Source organism: Neltuma alba, unplaced genomic scaffold (genome assembly GCF_004799145.2).
Source record: "Neltuma alba isolate B1F8T4 unplaced genomic scaffold, ASM479914v2 tig00010572_pilon, whole genome shotgun sequence".
Lineage (NCBI taxonomy): Eukaryota > Viridiplantae > Streptophyta > Magnoliopsida > Fabales > Fabaceae > Neltuma > Neltuma alba.
Window position 1 is genome coordinate 33,898 of NW_021635437.1, and position 18,864 is coordinate 52,761.

The 18,864-nt window shown below is 31.4% G+C and overlaps 2 protein-coding genes across 2 annotated transcripts in view; both read right to left on the reverse strand.

Moving 5' to 3' along the window:
* Positions 1-3,515: 3,515 nt before the first annotated feature.
* LOC114757165 (cysteine-rich receptor-like protein kinase 3) overlaps positions 3,516-18,864 on the reverse strand; it is a 90,558-nt gene continuing 75,209 nt past the window's right edge. Inside the window, exons 5-8 of the mRNA XM_028946167.1 lie at positions 4,711-4,924; positions 4,355-4,586; positions 4,061-4,205; positions 3,516-3,920 (exon numbers count right to left, since the gene is read on the reverse strand). Coding sequence (XP_028802000.1) covers positions 3,690-3,920; positions 4,061-4,205; positions 4,355-4,586; positions 4,711-4,924 — 822 coding nt within the window. The 3' untranslated portion in view covers positions 3,516-3,689. The remainder of the gene's footprint in view (positions 3,921-4,060; positions 4,206-4,354; positions 4,587-4,710; positions 4,925-18,864) is intronic.
* The window catches only part of LOC114757160 (cysteine-rich receptor-like protein kinase 2), a 49,858-nt gene continuing 42,619 nt past the window's right edge, over positions 11,626-18,864 (reverse strand). The window contains exons 5-8 of the mRNA XM_028946159.1: positions 13,088-13,301; positions 12,645-12,876; positions 12,143-12,299; positions 11,626-12,010 (exon numbers count right to left, since the gene is read on the reverse strand). Coding sequence (XP_028801992.1) covers positions 11,780-12,010; positions 12,143-12,299; positions 12,645-12,876; positions 13,088-13,301 — 834 coding nt within the window. The 3' untranslated portion in view covers positions 11,626-11,779. The remainder of the gene's footprint in view (positions 12,011-12,142; positions 12,300-12,644; positions 12,877-13,087; positions 13,302-18,864) is intronic.

The window sequence follows — 18,864 nt, forward strand, 5'->3', positions numbered from 1 at the left end:
GTATGGTGATAGAAACACAATGACAAAAACACAGAAATTCTCTCATTTTCTTTATTAAACTTGTCATTTGCTAAAAAAATCTGGAAATTCTGTTATTTGAATAGAGAAAATTAAATTCGTATGAAATGCTTATAAAAAGTTGTCATTTATCTAACTAGACTTGTCATGAATTGTTTATCAAAACTTGTTATTTACTAAAGAAATATGAAAATTATCATTTGAATAGAGAAAATTAAATTTGTATGCATTGCTTATTAAAAGTTATTATTTTCCTTACTAAACTTGTCATTCGTCTTATTAAACCTATTATGAATTGCTTATCAGAACTTGTCATTTTCTAAATAAATATGGAAATTGTCATTTGAACAAAGAAAATTAAATTTGTATGAATTGTTTATTAGAAATTATCATTCGTCTTACTAAACTTGTTATTCGCCAAGAAATTATGGAAATTCTATTATTTTAACATAGAAACTTAAATTCCTATGAATTGCTTATTAAAATTTGTCATATGTATTACTAAACTTGTTATTGACCTTACTAAACTTGTCATTCGCCAAGAAATTGTGGGAATTTTGTCATTTTAACATAAAACTTAATTTTTATGAATTGTTTATCATAACTTGTCATATGTGTTACTGAACTTGTCATTGACCTTACTAAACTTGTTGTTTGCCAAGGAATTGTGAAAATTCTGTCATTTTAATACAGAAGCTTAAGTTCCTATGAATTACTTATTAGAACTTGTCATATCATTACTAAATTTGTCATTCACCAAGAAATTATTAAAATTATGTCATTTTAATACAGAAACTTAAATTTGTATGAATCGCTTTTCAGAACTTAACATATACATTATTGAATTTGTCATTGATCTTACTAAACTTGTTATTTGCTAAGAAATTGTGAAAATTCTGTCATTTTAATATAGAAACTTAAATTCTTATGAATTGTTTATCAGAAATTGTTATATGCGTTACTGAACTTTTCATTGACCTTACTAAACTTGTCATTCGTCAAAGAATTGTGAAAATTCTATTATTTTAACACAAAAACTTAAATTTCTATGAATTGTTTATCAAAACTTGTCATATGCATTACTCAACTGATAAACCAGCTGTCTAAACAAAGCGTAAAAATGAGTAAAATTCTTCATTTAATAAGCACATCATTTGTCAATCTCAAGAACCCAAACTAAAAATCTATCATAGACTGTTTACAACTTGATTAAAATCAGCACCATCACCAAAACTTTCTCTCTACAACAAACCAATTCAAATATAAAAAAAAACCCAAAAGTCTCGGTACAATACCAAGTATCTATCATTGATCATCATCAGCTTGTTTCTTCTCTAGCATGGAGAAGAGAAAGAGGTGAATTAGTATTAAAAGAAAAAAAAAAAAGCAAAATGAGTATCATCTGTCTCTCTTTGTCTAGTATAAGAACTAACAGTCATCTTCCTAGATGAAGAAGATGCAAATGAATTGAATAAGAACTCATCGAACCTTCCACGGTTTTCATTCCCTCCACTTGGTTTTTTCAACCTCTTGGAAATGAAATGGAAATCAAAATTGAAATTGTTGTTGATGGTGAACATAAATCATAGGCCATGGAAGCTTGAGAACTCGAAGGGTCTGTAACACGTTGAAGGTAGAGATCCAGAGTTCACCTTCACTGAACAAGCCATGGGAGAAGATCTTGAGTTTGCCACTATGAGTGCTTCAATCCTTGTTGTAGCCGTCGCCGTGAAATAGAAGAAGTGGAGGAGGAGGGAGAAGAGTTGGTGTGGTGACGCAAGAACAGAGGGCGGGGGTAGAAAGAGAAAGAATATGAGAGGGAGAGGAATCAGAAGAGAAGAAGGAAAGAAGTTTTTTTTTTTTTTTTGGTCTTTTGAGTTTGATTTGATAATTGCAATTCAGGACTTGGTTTGTCCGCGCAATTTTCTTTATTCAGGTGTCATTTTGCTGTTTTACTATTTCAAGGGTCTTTTATTGTTATTTTCCCAAGAAAAAAGAAGAAGACCAAAGTACTATATTGACCAACTCTTTTAGGCAACTTTGATCAGGTGCCGACGTCTCTGATCCTCAAATCACCATCATTGATGGCAGCATTAGCGAGTAATTCAAAAAATATATTATTATCGTTTTGATATAATAGTTTAATAAAATTTTGATATTTAAATATCATGACTATTTATAAGTCTTTTTCATACACTATTTACAAGTCAACCTCTAATATTTACAAGATTTGTAAATGAATGTGATTTTTACGTTAGCTTGCTTGTAATCTCATTCTTGGATGTTGGCTTGTAATTTGCTTCCTCATAAGTAATATATTTTAATAAAATGAAAGTATTTTGATGATTGATGAAAAGAAACACTTTTAGACGTGTAATCTGAAAAAAAAAAAAAAGGAGTTCTATAATAAAATATTTCATTTTGCAATTGATAGTGATACGTTGGAAGAGCAACCATGATTAATGGGCTCTTCCAATCCTCATTAGTCATTACTCGGATCCTTGGTTTGTTTTGACGTTGGGCTCTTTCCGGCCCCATTGCATTGGCGACTCTTTTGGGCTTCATTTTTGGAAGTTACAAACCAAGTATAATGCACCACTTTCCAATAAAAGAAAATAACTGTGTTTAGCGAAAGAAAAAGAAATAATGCTCCACCAAGGAAATCTGGGTCCTGTGTGCCCTGGTTCTAATAAGTTCTCATAGCCAATTCATCCAAATTTTTTTATATAAAAAAAACAAAGAAATTATGGTTCACTCTCTACGTTGGGATTAGTGAATTACAGATGCGAGTGTCCCATTAATAGAATGAAATACGTCCGGCGGACAACTGGAAATATAAGCATAGCCTATAGACAATATAAATTTCTCGTGAATACTTTTTTTAAAATAAAATTTCTTGTGAGTTCTTGGTTAGCATAAAATACATTTTTTTTAATACAAGTAAGTTCCGGTGAGTTGAGTTCCAGAGGTTACCAAAATCAAGGCATGCCTCCAGTCTCAAAAAACGTTTATAATGTATTAACAAATCATATATCAGCAAGACCCTCACATTAAGATTTAAACTCCTAATATTGTAGATTATGAGTCAACCCCTTATTAATTCTATCAGCTTTTAACTCGTACAATACATTTCTTCAACCTACATGTCATCACTGTGTGGGAATAACTTAAATGAAATTTCGGTAGCTTTTGACATCGTAAAAATGCACTAGTTTTTAAATGGACATTAATTTGTAGCGTTAAAATTTAATCTAAAAAACTCAAAATTACAACGAAAACGTAGTGCAGAGAAATGCACTAAAAAGGACCATGTCAGTGAATGAAATTGACAGTAATTTTTTTTCAAATCCAATGATGAATTAATTCTGAATTTTCCCAATTATTTTTTTTTTCATTTTTTGGTATATTTCCCAGTTACTGTTTTCTATGTGCTGTCAAGGATCATATAGCTTCATGGGGTTGGCTTAGCCTAATGGTGGGGGGCGCACACATGCATGTATGTATATATGTGTTTTCTTGCTTGAAATCTTTGTTGACAATTGGGTAAGGGTAGAAATATCACGCTTAGCCACAGATTCTTGGAAATACAATAGTCTGCTAAAAAAGTGATGGGCTTGGCGATTGACGAGGGAAGCAGTAATGGTAGAGATGGGTCACAGGGACCCATACAATTAAGTTTCAATCAAGATAGGCATGGTGGGTTTCATCATATTCTCTAATAAGTCATTGCCTTGGAGCAAAACAATTACTTCAGACATTGATGGCCTTAATTCTGCAGATGCTTGGGTGCAAAGTAGACCAATTTCTATGATTTTCTTCACTTCTTCTGCATTATAATCACTAGGATCCAAGGTATCATCCACCAACTCTATGTGTATGCCTCTCTCATATAGCTTCCAAGCCTATCAAGTGAATTAAACGGAAAAGCAATAAGAATGGAAAACAAGACATAGAAAAACATTGTGTGGTTAAAACAGTCAATGCATTCAAACTTTCTCCGGTGAAACTGCCATTTTTTAATTAATCAGAGAAATTTTCTTACTTTTCGAATGAGGAATTCGCCTTCAAAATTCAATTCATTGCTTCGTTCACCACTCATAACTTCTAAGACTACAACGCCATAGCTATAAATATCAGCCTTTTCTGATAATTGACCATGGATTGCATATTCTGGGGCCGTGTATCCTCTGAAAAGCATATAAATATTTGTTGTAATTGATAGCTTATATTTTGAATATGAAATAGACATGTACAACATAAGGTGGTGCATCATGTGTGTTATCAATATGAATTCTTATTAGAATATCACAAAAATGCAGTTTATATTTTGACTTACAATGTTCCTGCAAATTTTGTGCTAAGATGAGTTTTCTCCTCAGGTAGAAGCCTTGCTAAACCAAAATCAGCAATTCTTGGTTGGAGATCATCATCTAAGAGAATATTATTGGTTTTTATATCTCTATGTATGATACGAACATGAAATTCTTCATGTAGATAAGCCAAACCCCTTGCTGTTCCTAAAATTATATCATACCGCTGCTTCCAATTAAGAGAACCTCTGTTTTTACCTATTTCACAAATTCACACAAAGGTTGAAGGAGAAGAATAGCATTTATATATAAGTTTATAAAGGAATTCAATAGCTAAAGATTAAAGAACTATATATAAGCTTTGTTGGCTGATAAAATATACCAAATAAGAATTTGTCAAGACTGGTGTTTTTCATATATTCATAAATAAGAATTCTCTCATTGCCTTGACTGCAACACCCAAGAAGCCGAATAAGATTTCGATGATGAACATTGTTTATAAGCTTCACTTCACTTTCAAATTCTTCCTCCACCTTCTTAGACTGGCGTAAAGTTAATTTCTTTACAGCAACTATTTTCCCATTCTTCAAAGTGCCCTATTTATATGAGGATTAAGAATGTCAATACTGAAAGCGTTATTATTAGAAATTTTACTTATTTACAGCCCTATATGAGAGTACTCCCTTGGAACGTCCTTGCATTGGAACACAATCTAGATCAAAATATTGAAAATCAAAATATATAGTTACCTTATATACAGCTCCAAATCCTCCTTCCCCAAGTTTATTTTCGGCACTGAAATTTTTAGTAGCAAATTTCAACTCGTTATAACTAAAATTCATTGGGCCTTTCAACTTACTTACTCCAGATAGGTCCCCTGTCAAGGGAAACATTAGTCAAGTTAAGTGTCTTCATAAATTAAGAAAAAGCAGTTAGGAATTCCTTTCTTCATAGAGATGAACTAAAGTCCAGCTTTTTTAAAAGTGAAAATTAAATGCGACCAAAGCATCACGATAATAAATCATTACAAAATTATACAAGACTTTCCAAGATGCTCACCTCTAGGAACTGATCTCTCAGGCCTTTTTGGGCGTTTAATCCAAGCTAATAGTGCAAGGAGGATCAAAACAAAAGCTACTCCTCCAACAATTACACCTATAATGGCCCCCTTCTTATTATTTGAACCTGCAAGACACAAAACATATATAGAGAACTCACTTTCAAATGAGCCAATCTTTATGTGCAGCTATATATATATATATATATATATATCCACGTCGAATCAGGCACAGAAATAAGACCTAATATATTACTTGAGGGATTCAGAATTACACATAAGCAAAGCAAATTGTCAATGATTTGAGGAAGGGACTGTACCATGTTTGATCAAGGGTACAATGTGAAAGGTCTGGTTATCAGGAAAGAAGGATGTGGTGGAGTATCTCATGAAACAGCCATTAGCAAAAGCCTTACCATCCGAATTGGGAAAACAAGTCTGCAAATTTCTATACGCAGCATTCAAGCAACTGAGGCACTGATTCTGAGTGATGGTTTCAATACATTGAGCAAAAGCATAAATAGTTGGAGCTTTATTATTATTATTAGCGGGAACTTGCATCTTTGTGGCTGCAGAGAAACCAGTGGTTGTGGGTGTTCTGGTTTGGAGATTGGTTAGGACTTGTTGAGCTGTTGAGTCAAATGCAGTGGCTTCTCCATCAGCAGTCTGATTCCCAGCACATCTTACACTGTTGATTGACGGCGTTGTCTCACCAAAGAAAGCGTTGCTCGCATCATACCTTAATACACCCACAAAGCAGTAAGCATCCTCTCTCTATGTATCATTTAGCTAGACTTGTATTATAAATTAAGCTAATTATGGGATGATGCTTTTATGGTTTTGAATCGCATTTTGATTGATTTTTGCTATAAATTAACTTAATTAGTTTGTGCAGTTATCCGTTATTCACTATTAGTAAATCATATCTGAGCATTACAAAGTCCAATAATTGAGAGTAGCAAACTCATAGGCTTTTTCTACTTTCACACTAGCTCAAACTTAAGACCTTATATTATTTAAGCACCTAAAGCTCCTTCCCTTGGAGCTAATGCTTGTGGGTTATAAATTAACATTGACTGCTTCTAATTAACATTGTATATATTATCCACGTCAAAATATAATCATGGTAAAAAAGCATATGCTATTAAAGATACTATATATTAATTATGAATATGTAAGTGAAGTATAATTTTATTTAGCGGATAAGACCCCCGCAAATTGTGAAGTTAGTTATTTTATACATAACGGTTAATTATAGATTTATATATATTTTTAAAAAATAAATATTTCAACAGAGTATATTAGAGAGAAATAAAAAAAATAATTCTCATTACAGTCCTAATTAACTTAGTTAGATCTAGATAAACAAGAAAAATTAATCAGCATAAAGCTACAATATAGAACTCTCAATTAGAGGCTATATATATAGGTATTGCAATTAAATAAATCATAACGACCATCCAACTTTGGTGGTTGTAGGAAATTATTAGCATGCTATTAAATTAAAACCTAGTTGTTTACTTGCGAAAGATTATGGATATTTACATGCATTATTGTATCATAATTATAATACTGTCCTTTGTATATTTTATTTGATGCTTTGATTACATGTACGTGCAGAGCTACTTGACTAGTGCTCATAACTTGACTTTCCATAAGTTCATTGAGATATTAGTAACAACCAAACTAGTAGTAATATATAATAGTCTAAACGCAATTAATTATATAATTAAACTACTATTCATAAAAAGAAAAAAATTGAACTTGTTGCTTAGCTAGTTGTACCTGAGGAAGCACCCATCATAGACGACGAAACCACCGGGGGACCCAGCAGCGCAACTGTGAATTCTCACGGCGGCGACATCAAAGCAGGCGACACAGTCGTCAGCGACGGAGAGATAGTTTCTGCACTGAAAAAGTGTGGCAGTGGGGTTTCCTCCATTGGCTTCCTGCGCCGTAGCGAAGTGCTTGTTTTGTTCAGTAATCTGCTTTCTGATGTCTCTCAACGTTGCGTTTAGGTTTTCATCGAAGATGGAGATGTTGGAGACGAGCAATCCATCGTAGGGGTTGCAGAATCTGCTCACAAGATTGGTCTGCGGATCCGAAACGACGCCGTTAAGGTCCCAGAATGAGAGGAATATGAAAAAGGTAAACAAGGGAAGGAGATTATTAGGACGTTGAAGCATCTTTTGTCGAGACTGGTTTGCTCTGTGTGCAGAGAATGAAGATGAAGAAAGAAGCAGTGGAGGAGTTTCCTTTTATGACCAAAGTTTTCAGACTTTAATGTCTCTTTTTGGTTAGAAAAATGTTTTTCCTATATTCTAACTTTTAATCTCTTATTCTCTTACATGTTTTATTAGGTAAAAATATAGTAATAATTTAGCAACATAATTAAGTGGCTGGCTGCATATATAATAAATCACACCATTTATAAGTATCATTTGTCATAAGTTTGATATGAACATAAATTTCACATATTTATAGATCATTATGATATTTAGGATTAAAAGTATACATCCAACAATCTGAAGTATCTTTTGACATAAATCTAATATCTCAAAGTATTTTACGGTACATTTAATATTCTAAATTATACTTTGATGAATCCAACACCTTGAATTATTTTTTGCTATGTGTCTAGTAACCAAAATTATTATTTGGTGTATCTATTATTTTAAATTTCTTAATATTTTATATGAGCAGTATTCGCCGACAGCGAATCTCTGGACTTGGAAACAGGATAAAGATGATTGCAAGTTGCAACTTTCGTTTTTGTGTATCCTACTACTACCGTCCAAGAAGCATTCACATGCAGCAAAAGAAAATGTTATCTCAGTGTGCACATTGACCATTTTTTATAATATAAAACAAATATTAAAAGAGATTTTTCCAAAACAGAAATCATAAAAAGAGATTATTTATAAATAATATAAAAAATATTTTATTTTAGGTTGAACTGTGCAAAATCCCATGAGGGCCTGAATTCTATATCATATATATACAAAACCTCCGAAATCCTAAACTATAATAGATCTATCTGAAATTTGTATTATTTTTTTATTATTTATTTTCAAATAATTTAGGGTTTGTATAACTCCATTTGAGAGGGTTATAAGCATAGAAAAATACAATTGAAGGTGAGTACTTACAAATTGTTTACCAACAAAATCCTCATATTAGTAGTGAAATTTAAACTCAACTTTGTAGATTATGTTTGAACTCCTTACTAATTGAAACAATTCTTATTGATAAACTGCTTTTATTTATTATTGTGTACCCCCTTTTTTATTTTTATATAATAAATTTTTAACTAATTAACTCTCACAGTTCAGTCTTTCCAAAATACTGTTTCTTAAATAAAATTGACTCTCTTTACAGGGTAAGAACCAATTTAATACTCCTCCGGTCCTAATTATAAGACCCAATTGACTTATTTGAGGAGATTAAGGAAGTAAGTTAAGTTGGTTATTTATAATAAATAAGTGTTGTCATTCCTAAAATATCCTTGCTAATTAAGTATATTGGCTAAAACTATCATTATTAAAAGGATTATCTTGGAAAAAAATGCATAAATATAAGAGACAAAATGGATTGGGGTCTTATAATTAGGACCAAATAAAAAGTCAAATGGGGTCTTATAATAAGGACCGGAGGAGTACGTAATTAAGTAATTTGTTTATTTTAGTGGATATATTTTCAAGATAAATACATTGATTATTCTTAATATTACCCAAAATACCTTAAGTATAGATTACCATTAGGGTCCCTATTATAAATTAGTTGCAGGGGGAAAAAATGCTAGCCACAAGCTGTTTTTTTAATTTTATCTTTATTTAATTTTTATTGAAAAGAGATAAACGAGGGAAAAAGTGAGAATGATGTATAAATGTAAAGACGTTGTTTTTCAATACAAACAAATTTGGAAAGTTTTATCAAATAGAAACATATTTACGGACCTAACCAGTATTCATTGGCATACCAGAAAAAGTTAGAAATGAGGACTCACATTATTGCGTGCAAGATCTTGCTTTCTAGGCCATAGGCATATATTTAATTTGTTGGTCTTTTTTTTTTTTGGTCAAATTTGTTGGTCAAAAAGGTCATCGGAATTTGAAAGTTACGTTGTTTGACTACTGTTTTCAAAGTCATCATTATGCCTGCTGGTATTTGAAACTAATGTAACTGCCAACAGCTTTAGGCTGTTTAAATATTCCATGTAATTTTACAATTAATATTAAAAAAAATCAGCCTTCTTACAATAAGGCTAGGAAAAATATATTGATTAGTTTTGAATTCAGACGATATTCATTAATTTCTTTCCCTAGTGACATGTTTGAGATACCCATATGCATATATAATAATAATAATAATAATAAGAAGAAGAAGAAGAAGAAGAAGAAGAAGATTAATATAAGTAGACGTGCATAAACTGAAAGCAGTTCTATTAAATCGTAGTAATTGAACAACTTTGGATAAAAAAAGGGATTGGGAAATATGCCCTTGTAATAATAAGGCAACAAAAGTTTTGATCATGATCAATCCATTGAATTTGTGCAGGAAATCAGCGTTTGGAAATTGGAATTAACTAATTGTCATGAACCACAGCATAATGTTCTGTTTTTTTCAGTAAAATAAAGTTTTTTATTAGTCAGGCTCTTGTAATTCATGAGTTATAACAAAAAAAATCCTTACTTAATATTAATTTTACATGTGCATATGTATAATAAAAATAAATTTGTTTCAGGATATATAGCAGCCCTATATTATATGACATGGGTCAATCCCACTAGATAGGATTCTAAAAGGTTATGTCTACATTGGTTCCCATGTAGCTTTCCAAGCCGTCATCTATGACAATAATTATTCGACTTTGATTATAATTGTATACGTTTAAAACAAAATTTATGATATTCTTTTTTAATTCTATAATAAAACTCCAATCACAATTTTATGTGTTAAAGAAATAATTTCCACTGAATTGTACAAACTATAATAAAATTTAAATTACGTGCAAAATTTTTATTAAATATTAAAATTTGATTAATACTTTCCATGAGTTTTAAACCTATATTGATAAAGCTAGACTTGTTTTGTTAATGTGGTGAGCGATAAAAATGGAGTGGGATTGGATTTGTGTAGGACCTATATTGATAGGTTCTACATAAACATTCCAATTTTTTTATGCGTTACATAAGCATTCCATTTGTTCTCAGATTTTAAATATGTTTTGTTACTGAATATAAGTTTTTGTTCGGAGTTGTGAGTATAATTAAATTATTTTTCCTAAAATACTCCAATCAAAATTGCCTATAAGACGCACTTAGTAATGACAGTAATATTTAAAAAATCAAACACTTAGGTCAAAATACTTATATCTGTTATATCAAGTTCTCTAATCACATATGATCATGTTTTTTTTTTCATAATAATAATTTATGATTAAATTATATTAAATTCTAATATTTAAAAAAAAAAAGCACATGGCTATATGTGAGTGAAGAACTCAACATAGTACACATAAGAGACTTGACCTAAGTATTGTTATTTAAAAGAAGGGTAGTCGTATTATTTAATTGAGGGAAATTTTAAAAAGAAAAAAGAGAAATTGTCCACGTTACTCAAATTTTAATTGTTTTCTTACAAGTGTTCAGAAATGAGTTGTATCGAAGTGATCCAAATGAAAACTGTGGGCTTCAATGGGCTCATTTAATTATCATTACGCTTGCTTTGAAGTGGGCTTTCTCATTTTTATTTGGCCCCATTGGATAAATGAAAATTGTGGGCTTCGGTGGCACAAAAACAATGCAAGAAAATGGGTTATGGCATACACGTAATTAAGTTTTATTCCAAACATGATCGCAAAAGAAAAATAATTAATCTTTTTAAAAAAATTGGTTTTCTATTACAAAAAAGACAAACTTTATTGGAAAATAAAACTTGAGCAATCTTAACTTGAGCAATCTTAATGTCACTTTAATATAAAAATATATCAAACATAATTTAACTAAGTTTTGAGAGAGATTAATGTAGTTTTTATCAAATTAAATTGTACACTGATAATCAATTCACATATAATGTCTAGAATTGATGCACAAATTACAAACACAAGTTAAAGAATAGAATGAATAATAATGATTTGTTTCTTTACCCCTTCTTCAACTTTATCATATAAGTGAAAGGTGGCAGTTCAATTTCACTTGTAATCTCATGTTGTTAATGGTTGCTCATTTAATTATTCTGCAAAGCAAAAACTTTTATCATATTTTCCCCCCATTTTGGGTTCAAAACGCAAAGTCACCCATAACTGCACATTCCTGTAAAATTCAATTGTCTTGCTGATAGTATGTATATGAACACAACAGCATTTGATGTTAGAGGTGTTCTTAATGCACCCCTAATCAGTTACGATCAAGAGAGGCATAGAGGGCGTTATATTCTCTAACAGGTCACTACTTTGGAGCAAACCAATTACTTCAGACATCGTTGGCCTTAAGTCAGCAAATGCTTGAGTGCAAAGCAAACCAATCTCAATGATTTTCTTCACTTCATCTGCATCATACTCATTAGGGTCTAAGGTATTGTCCACCAACTCTAAGTGCATGCCTTTTTCATATAGTTTCCAAGCCTAACAAACAAGATTAAAAACATTAGCTTGTGGCCAGAAGAGTTAACTTGAGTTGTTCAAAAAGTGACACACACACACACATATGAAATTTCTAAAAAATAATGCCTTTTCAAATAATCATATATTTCTCACTTTTGGAAGGAGGAAATCATCTTCAGTATCCCCATCATCCTTTAATGCTTTGCTTCTTTGACCACTAATGATTTCAAGGATTACAATACCATAACTATAAATATCAGCCTTCTCTGATAATTGACCATGAATTGCATACTCTGGTGCTGTGTATCCTCTGAAAAAATATATTATATTTAGTATTGATTTGATGTAATTGATTAAAGTAATAGTGCAAATAGAAAATTACAATTTAACGAAGTCTTAAACACTGATGGACAATGTAAAATTGGATCATGTATTTGGCAAAGCTAATTTCTTTCTTGAAGCATGCATATGGCATGTAAGGACAAAATTTGGAAGGCTAGAACTATTTATAGGTGTAACGGGAGTGTTCTCACGACTTGCGCGTGTATTTTTTGGTTAATGACTTATGTATATATTTCATTATCAATTTGGTAGATAATCCATATGTAATGTAATAGAAGTTAAGAAAAATAAAGAATTTTATAGCTTGACTTACAAGGTTCCAGCAAATTTTGTGCTAAGATGAGATCTATCCTCAGGTAAAAGCCTTGCCAATCCAAAATCAGCAACCCTAGGTTGTAGATCATTGTCTAAGAGAATATTGTTAGTCTTTATATCTCTATGTATAATACGAACTCGGAATTGCTCATGAAGATAAGTCAAACCGCTTGCTATTCCTAAAATTATGTCACATCGCTGCTTCCAGTTGAGAAAACCTTTCTTTTCACCTGTTTCCCAAGGCCACAAACATTGAGACGTTGGGGGAAAAGAAAGAATAAACTAAAAGAACCTCATAATGTTAAAGTTATAATGCATGACTAAGGTCTTGTTTATAGAATCAATATTTTTAAGTTGAGAAAACATGTTGTAATGTTATTGAAAAACATTACTAATGTTTAATTAAAGAACTGTGTGTGTATTCAAGTTGATGCCACATACCAAATAAGAATTTGTCAAGGCTGTTGTTTTTCATGTACTCATAAACAAGAATTCTGATAAGGCCGCTGCTACACCATCCTAAAAGTTGAACAAGATTGGGATGATGAGCATCACTTATGAGCATTACTTCACTCTCGAAACCTTCTTCCATTTTCCTGGAGTTTCGTAAAGTTAACTTTTTGACTGCAACTTCTTTCCCATCTCTTAGAGTGCCCTATTCATGATGATTTAGAATTTCAATCAAGAAATTGTTATAAGAAGTTTTGCTTTTGTCCTTTAAAACATGATACACACACACACACACACACACACACACACATATAAACAAAGTTACCTTATATACTGCACCAAATCCTCCTTCTCCTAGTTTATTTTCTTCACTAAAATTCTCAGTTGCAAACTTCAAGTCCTTATAACTATATCTTACAAGGCCTTTCAACTTAGCTGCTCTCATTATGTCGCCTGTTAAGTAGTGTATTTTATCAAATTCTCTTCATATTGAAGAACCTAATTATATCCCATCATGGGGATGAAAGTATGTGATGAAAGTATGTAACTTATTTCCTTTTGTTAGGAAAAAAAGGTAGAAACCGGGAAATTTTCAAGTTGTTTACCTCTATAAACTCTCTTGGTGCATTTTCGCCGTACAATACAGAAAAATAATATAAGGAGGATCAAAACAAGAACTACACCTCCAACGACTCCACCAACAATTATGGCCCTCTTATTGCTTGGACCTACAAGACATAACAAGAGAAATCATTTTCAAATAAGTCATAGTAATAGTTTTTATAATAACATAAAGCTAATCAAATTGTCATGCTGCAATAAAATTTGTCTTAAATTGACAGGAAAATCACTATGAGGTCACAAGGAAGGAATATAATCATTAAAAAGTCTTAGAACAGATGAGTAATATGTAATGACAAGTTTTGATACAGAAATTGACAATAATGTTCATGCACTAAATTTTTGGTGATTCCATTCCTTTTTTGGTGTTTCATAACGATTTTCCCTAAATTGTACGTCATCCTTGATTCAATAATGAACTATACCTTGTTTCTCCATGGGGGTGATATCAATCGTCTGGTAGTTATCAGGAAAGAAGGAAGTGGTGGAGTATCTCATGAAGCACCCATCAGCAAAAGCCTTACCATCCAAATTGGGAAGACAAATCTGCATATTACTATAACAAGCCTTCAAGCAATCGTTGCACCCTCTCTGTGTGATTGTTTGAGTACATTGAGCAAAGGCATAAATAGTTGATGTACCATTATTATTCGCAGGCAAATGTACTTTTGTCGCCATGACAAATCCTTGCTTTTTGGGTGTTGTTGTTTGGAGATTCCGTAGCACTTTTTGCACAAGTGAGGTAAATAATGTAGAGGATTCTGCTACAGTTTGATTTCCACATGATGCGGCATTAAAATCCTCCGTTGTTTGGTCAAAGAAAGCCTTGGTCTCGTACCTGATCAATACACAAAAGGATAGATCGTATCATTTTTCCTTGCTCAATATGAGTTTTGTTCTGTGCATATCAATACATAATTAAGCCGTCTCAAAATGCACCTATTAACTTATTATAGTGCAAGATATACATTTTTTATTACTCCCCAAATATGCAAATCCTAGTTGCCAATTAACTATCTACAGACTAGTCTAAGATTAAATTTTATAATGATATCACCAACATGCCCCTCATTTGAAATATGAGAAAACGAGAAATCGAAATGCCCTTAGCTTTGCTTTGTTAACAGAGCAAAATTAAAAAAATTTAATTAAAAAAATGCACTAAATTAAAAATTAAGAAAAAAAATATAGGTACCCGCAAAATAATTTTGTCATACTTCAGTGATGAATAACTTTAACTCATCAGATGACAATAATAACTAAGACAATGATGACAACTAATTTCTTAAAAATATTTTACTGAATATCAATAACAATAATAGAATAATAGATTAACAAGTAATAACTTAAACTTATGGAATGAATTACAATATCTAAGGAAGTGTGACAGCTATATGTTTTTCTCCCTCTTTTTTCCTTACAGACAAAGGAGTTATTATTTAGCATAAACTTTTTTTTTTATATACATAAATTTCAAAAGTTTTGATTGAAATAGAAATACAACTTAAATATAATCAAAATTTACAAATATATGGTTATCTATTTTATTTTTAAATTAATATATCCACACACATATATATATTAATTATGGCATCAAACATTTCATAAAAATTAGCCAGTGTTTATTTTCCCCTTGGTCTGAACTCTTCAACAAGGTCCGTGACTGGACCCCTCTACTGACACGTGATATCCCAAGCGAATCCTGCCACTTTAACAATTGTTAGGTTTTTTTTTCGGTTGGTCTTTATTGCTACAGCTTAATTAATCAATGTCAACACTATAATAATGCTAGCAGTTAATTTAATGCATTATCTCTATGACATATACCATTCAGAAAAGAAAAGGGCACCCTCCATAAGCGAAAAGATTAGACAACTAAAATCAAAAGGTCAGACTTCAAACTTAGCGGCTGGAAGAAAAATAAAAAAGAATTGAAGAAGAAGAGAAGAGCTTGTGAACCAGTTGTACCTGAGGAAGCAGCCGTCGTAGACGGCGCGGCCACCTTGTGTTCCGGCAGCGCATTTGCGGACTTGTTTGGCGGCGGCGTCGAAGCAGACAACACAGTCATCAATGGAGATGTAGTTTCTGCACTGAAAAAGAGCGAAAACGGAGTTTTCTACGCTGGCTCGCTGCGCCGTCGCAAAGTGCTTACTGTTATTCGAAATCTGCTCTCTGATGTGTCGGAACGTTCTGTTGACGTTTTCAGTGAAGATGGAGAAGTTGGTCACAACGAATTGGTCAATAGATGGAGAGCAGCCTGTGCTTAGAAGATTGGCCTGTGGCTCCGAAACGGCGCCGTTAATAAGCGTCCACGATGACCAAAAGATGAAGGTGATTGAAGGAATAAGGAGATTATTAGGTTGAAGCATCTTTTGTTAAGATGGACCGGAAGGAATCATATGTTTGGAAGTGGAGAGAACGAAGATGAAGAAGAAAGAAGAGGTCATGTTTGGCCCGTAAATGGCGTATTTGGAGGACATTGACCAAAGGAAGGGGTACTGATTGGAGTTTGAAAAAGGACGGAGGAGGAATAAGAATTTCGGGAAAAAAATTAGAAAAAATTAATCTTTTGGTCCCTATAAGTTTTACTTATCTGTAATTTAAGGCTTGTACTTTGATTTCTTATACTTTAGTTTGATGTAACTCAGTCCCTATAATTTTTATTCGATTATAGCTCAATTCTTAAAGTTTGACTTGTTACAACTCAATCTTTATACTTTTAACATTTTATAAGTTAATCCTTCTTTTTATTAAATAGATAATTTTATTTTTCAAAAACATAAAGATTAAATTATAAAATGAGTAAAAGTATAAAAATCGAGTTGTAACGAGTCAAATTTTAGAGATTGAGTTACAATCAAATCAAAATTATAAGAACTAAGTTATACCAAATCAAAATATAAAAATTGAGTTATAAACGTATGAAAACTATAAGGATGAGAAGAAGATTAATTTTTGCAAAAAAAATTATAAAGAAAAAGCAACTGGCAGCATACGACAGCCACGTGACTTCTCTTGTTGTTTTCTTATTTGCATTTACTCAATCTTCAAATTGTTGAAGGATGCAATAGCAATTTGTCAGAAGGGATGACGATGCAATTTCTGGAAGTTTGTGTGACCCCCGCGCACACTTTAATGTGGCGGAAGTCGATAAATTAGGGGAAGACTAGGAAATTTCAAAACTAGATAAAGACACCAACATTATACATTAGCATTCAGCAGCCCATAGTTAAACGGAAAGAAAACAAAAGCTTCGTAATTTCATTGTGCTTTCACCAAAAATGTGTTGACTAGCTCTTCGGTCTCCTAATGATTGTACGAATTTTCTAGCTAATAATAATTAAGATATTACGCCATCACATCACATGATGCTGGAAAGTCATCAGAGTTTACTCAAATATTTACCCATGACGTGGTTTCTATTTTTAAAACTTATAATTTCATTATTTTTTAATATTTTGGCCAAAAAATTTTAATTTTTAAATATAAATCATGAACATTAGCGATGGAAGAAAAGTTACAAAGAAGTCCCTCAAAAGTAAAAATAATTTTCCTTCAAAAATTTTAATACCAATTAAGTCCTTCAAATTTGATATATGGATAAATGTTACAGGACCACTTTTTTTTTTTGAAAATGATAAAAAAAAAATAAAAATCACCAAATCTCAAATCAAAACAATATTTTATTTTATATTGAAAACACTGGATTTGTAAATATAAATAAATTTTGTTAACATTATTTATTTAATATTTAGTAATTTTCAGCTTTTTTTCTTTTCTTTTTCCTTGCGTCCCCAATAGACCGAAATATCATTTAGACCAAACCTTTTTTTTTTTTTTTTTTGCCAAAATTTAGACCAAACCTTTTAACCAACCAAACTTTGATCAGTTATCGACTAATAGTTAGATCCCAATATCAATATATTCTTTTAGTTTTATTTATAAATTACTTCTAATATGTTTTACATGAAATTAACTTTCATTTAAAATTCAATAACATTTCAATTTTATTTCTATTTAATATATATTATGCTCTATATAAATAAAGTCAATAAAATAATAAATAAAAGGTAAAATTATACATCCATACAAAAAAATTTCTCTTAGTTTTCTATAAATAGAACAAAAAAATATTTCTCTCTCTACTTTATAAATAAAACAAGAAGAGTATATAACAATTCTTCCACCAAGTCACATCCTAAAACGGATTATTAGTGACTCCTGTAACACCCAACTCTAACAGCCTAAATGACAGTAGTTTTGTTAGCAGCGATTACAACTTTAATTTACTCATAAAAGGTGAAATTTTTAAAATTTTTTATGTAGCTTTGAATCTAAACTTATAACTTCATTTTTCTAACAGTTTTATGTTATAAAATAAGACCCAAATTCACTCTCAAACTGCCTGTTAGCAATATTTATTTAGAGCTGGACTAATCTTACTTTCAATAACTCTACTTTTCCCTTCCAGCTTAATAAATCGTAACTTATAAGATACACATTCTAGAACTTTGGAAATACAATTTACATAGGAAATAACTATATCACTCACATCATCACACATATAATATCATTACCTATACATATATACCAAACTTTTAGCTGTACTAGAACCACCCTCAAGTACTCCTCCTTGTGGATGTATATACAAGCATAACAGTATAGATTACATGCTTCTCAAATAGGGTGAAAAAAAATAGAAACACATAAAATATCACGAAAGGGAATGTACACATGTAATGTATTAAATTTTCATATTGATTAACTAATTAACTAAATAACTAAATTCTTCTTCTCTTCTATCTTAGCTATGCTCCCACCAACTTTTCTTTCCCTTTGGATCGACTAGGCCCTATGGTTACACAGAGGAGATGGGTAAAATTCAAAGAATGGTAGTGGCAGTAATCATATTTCCTATATTATGCATGGCATAAAATGAAGCATGCAAAAGAAGTCACAAAGAACAACACCTTACAAAATAATTAAACTGAACAAAATAATTAATTGAGGCATATTCGCTATCATTTAACTGAATCTCATATAACCATTGCACATAATTGAATAATTGAACAACTACATAACTGATGAACTGAATTATATAACTGAGCAGCTGCTAACTAGTTAACTGATTACTGATCATATGCATA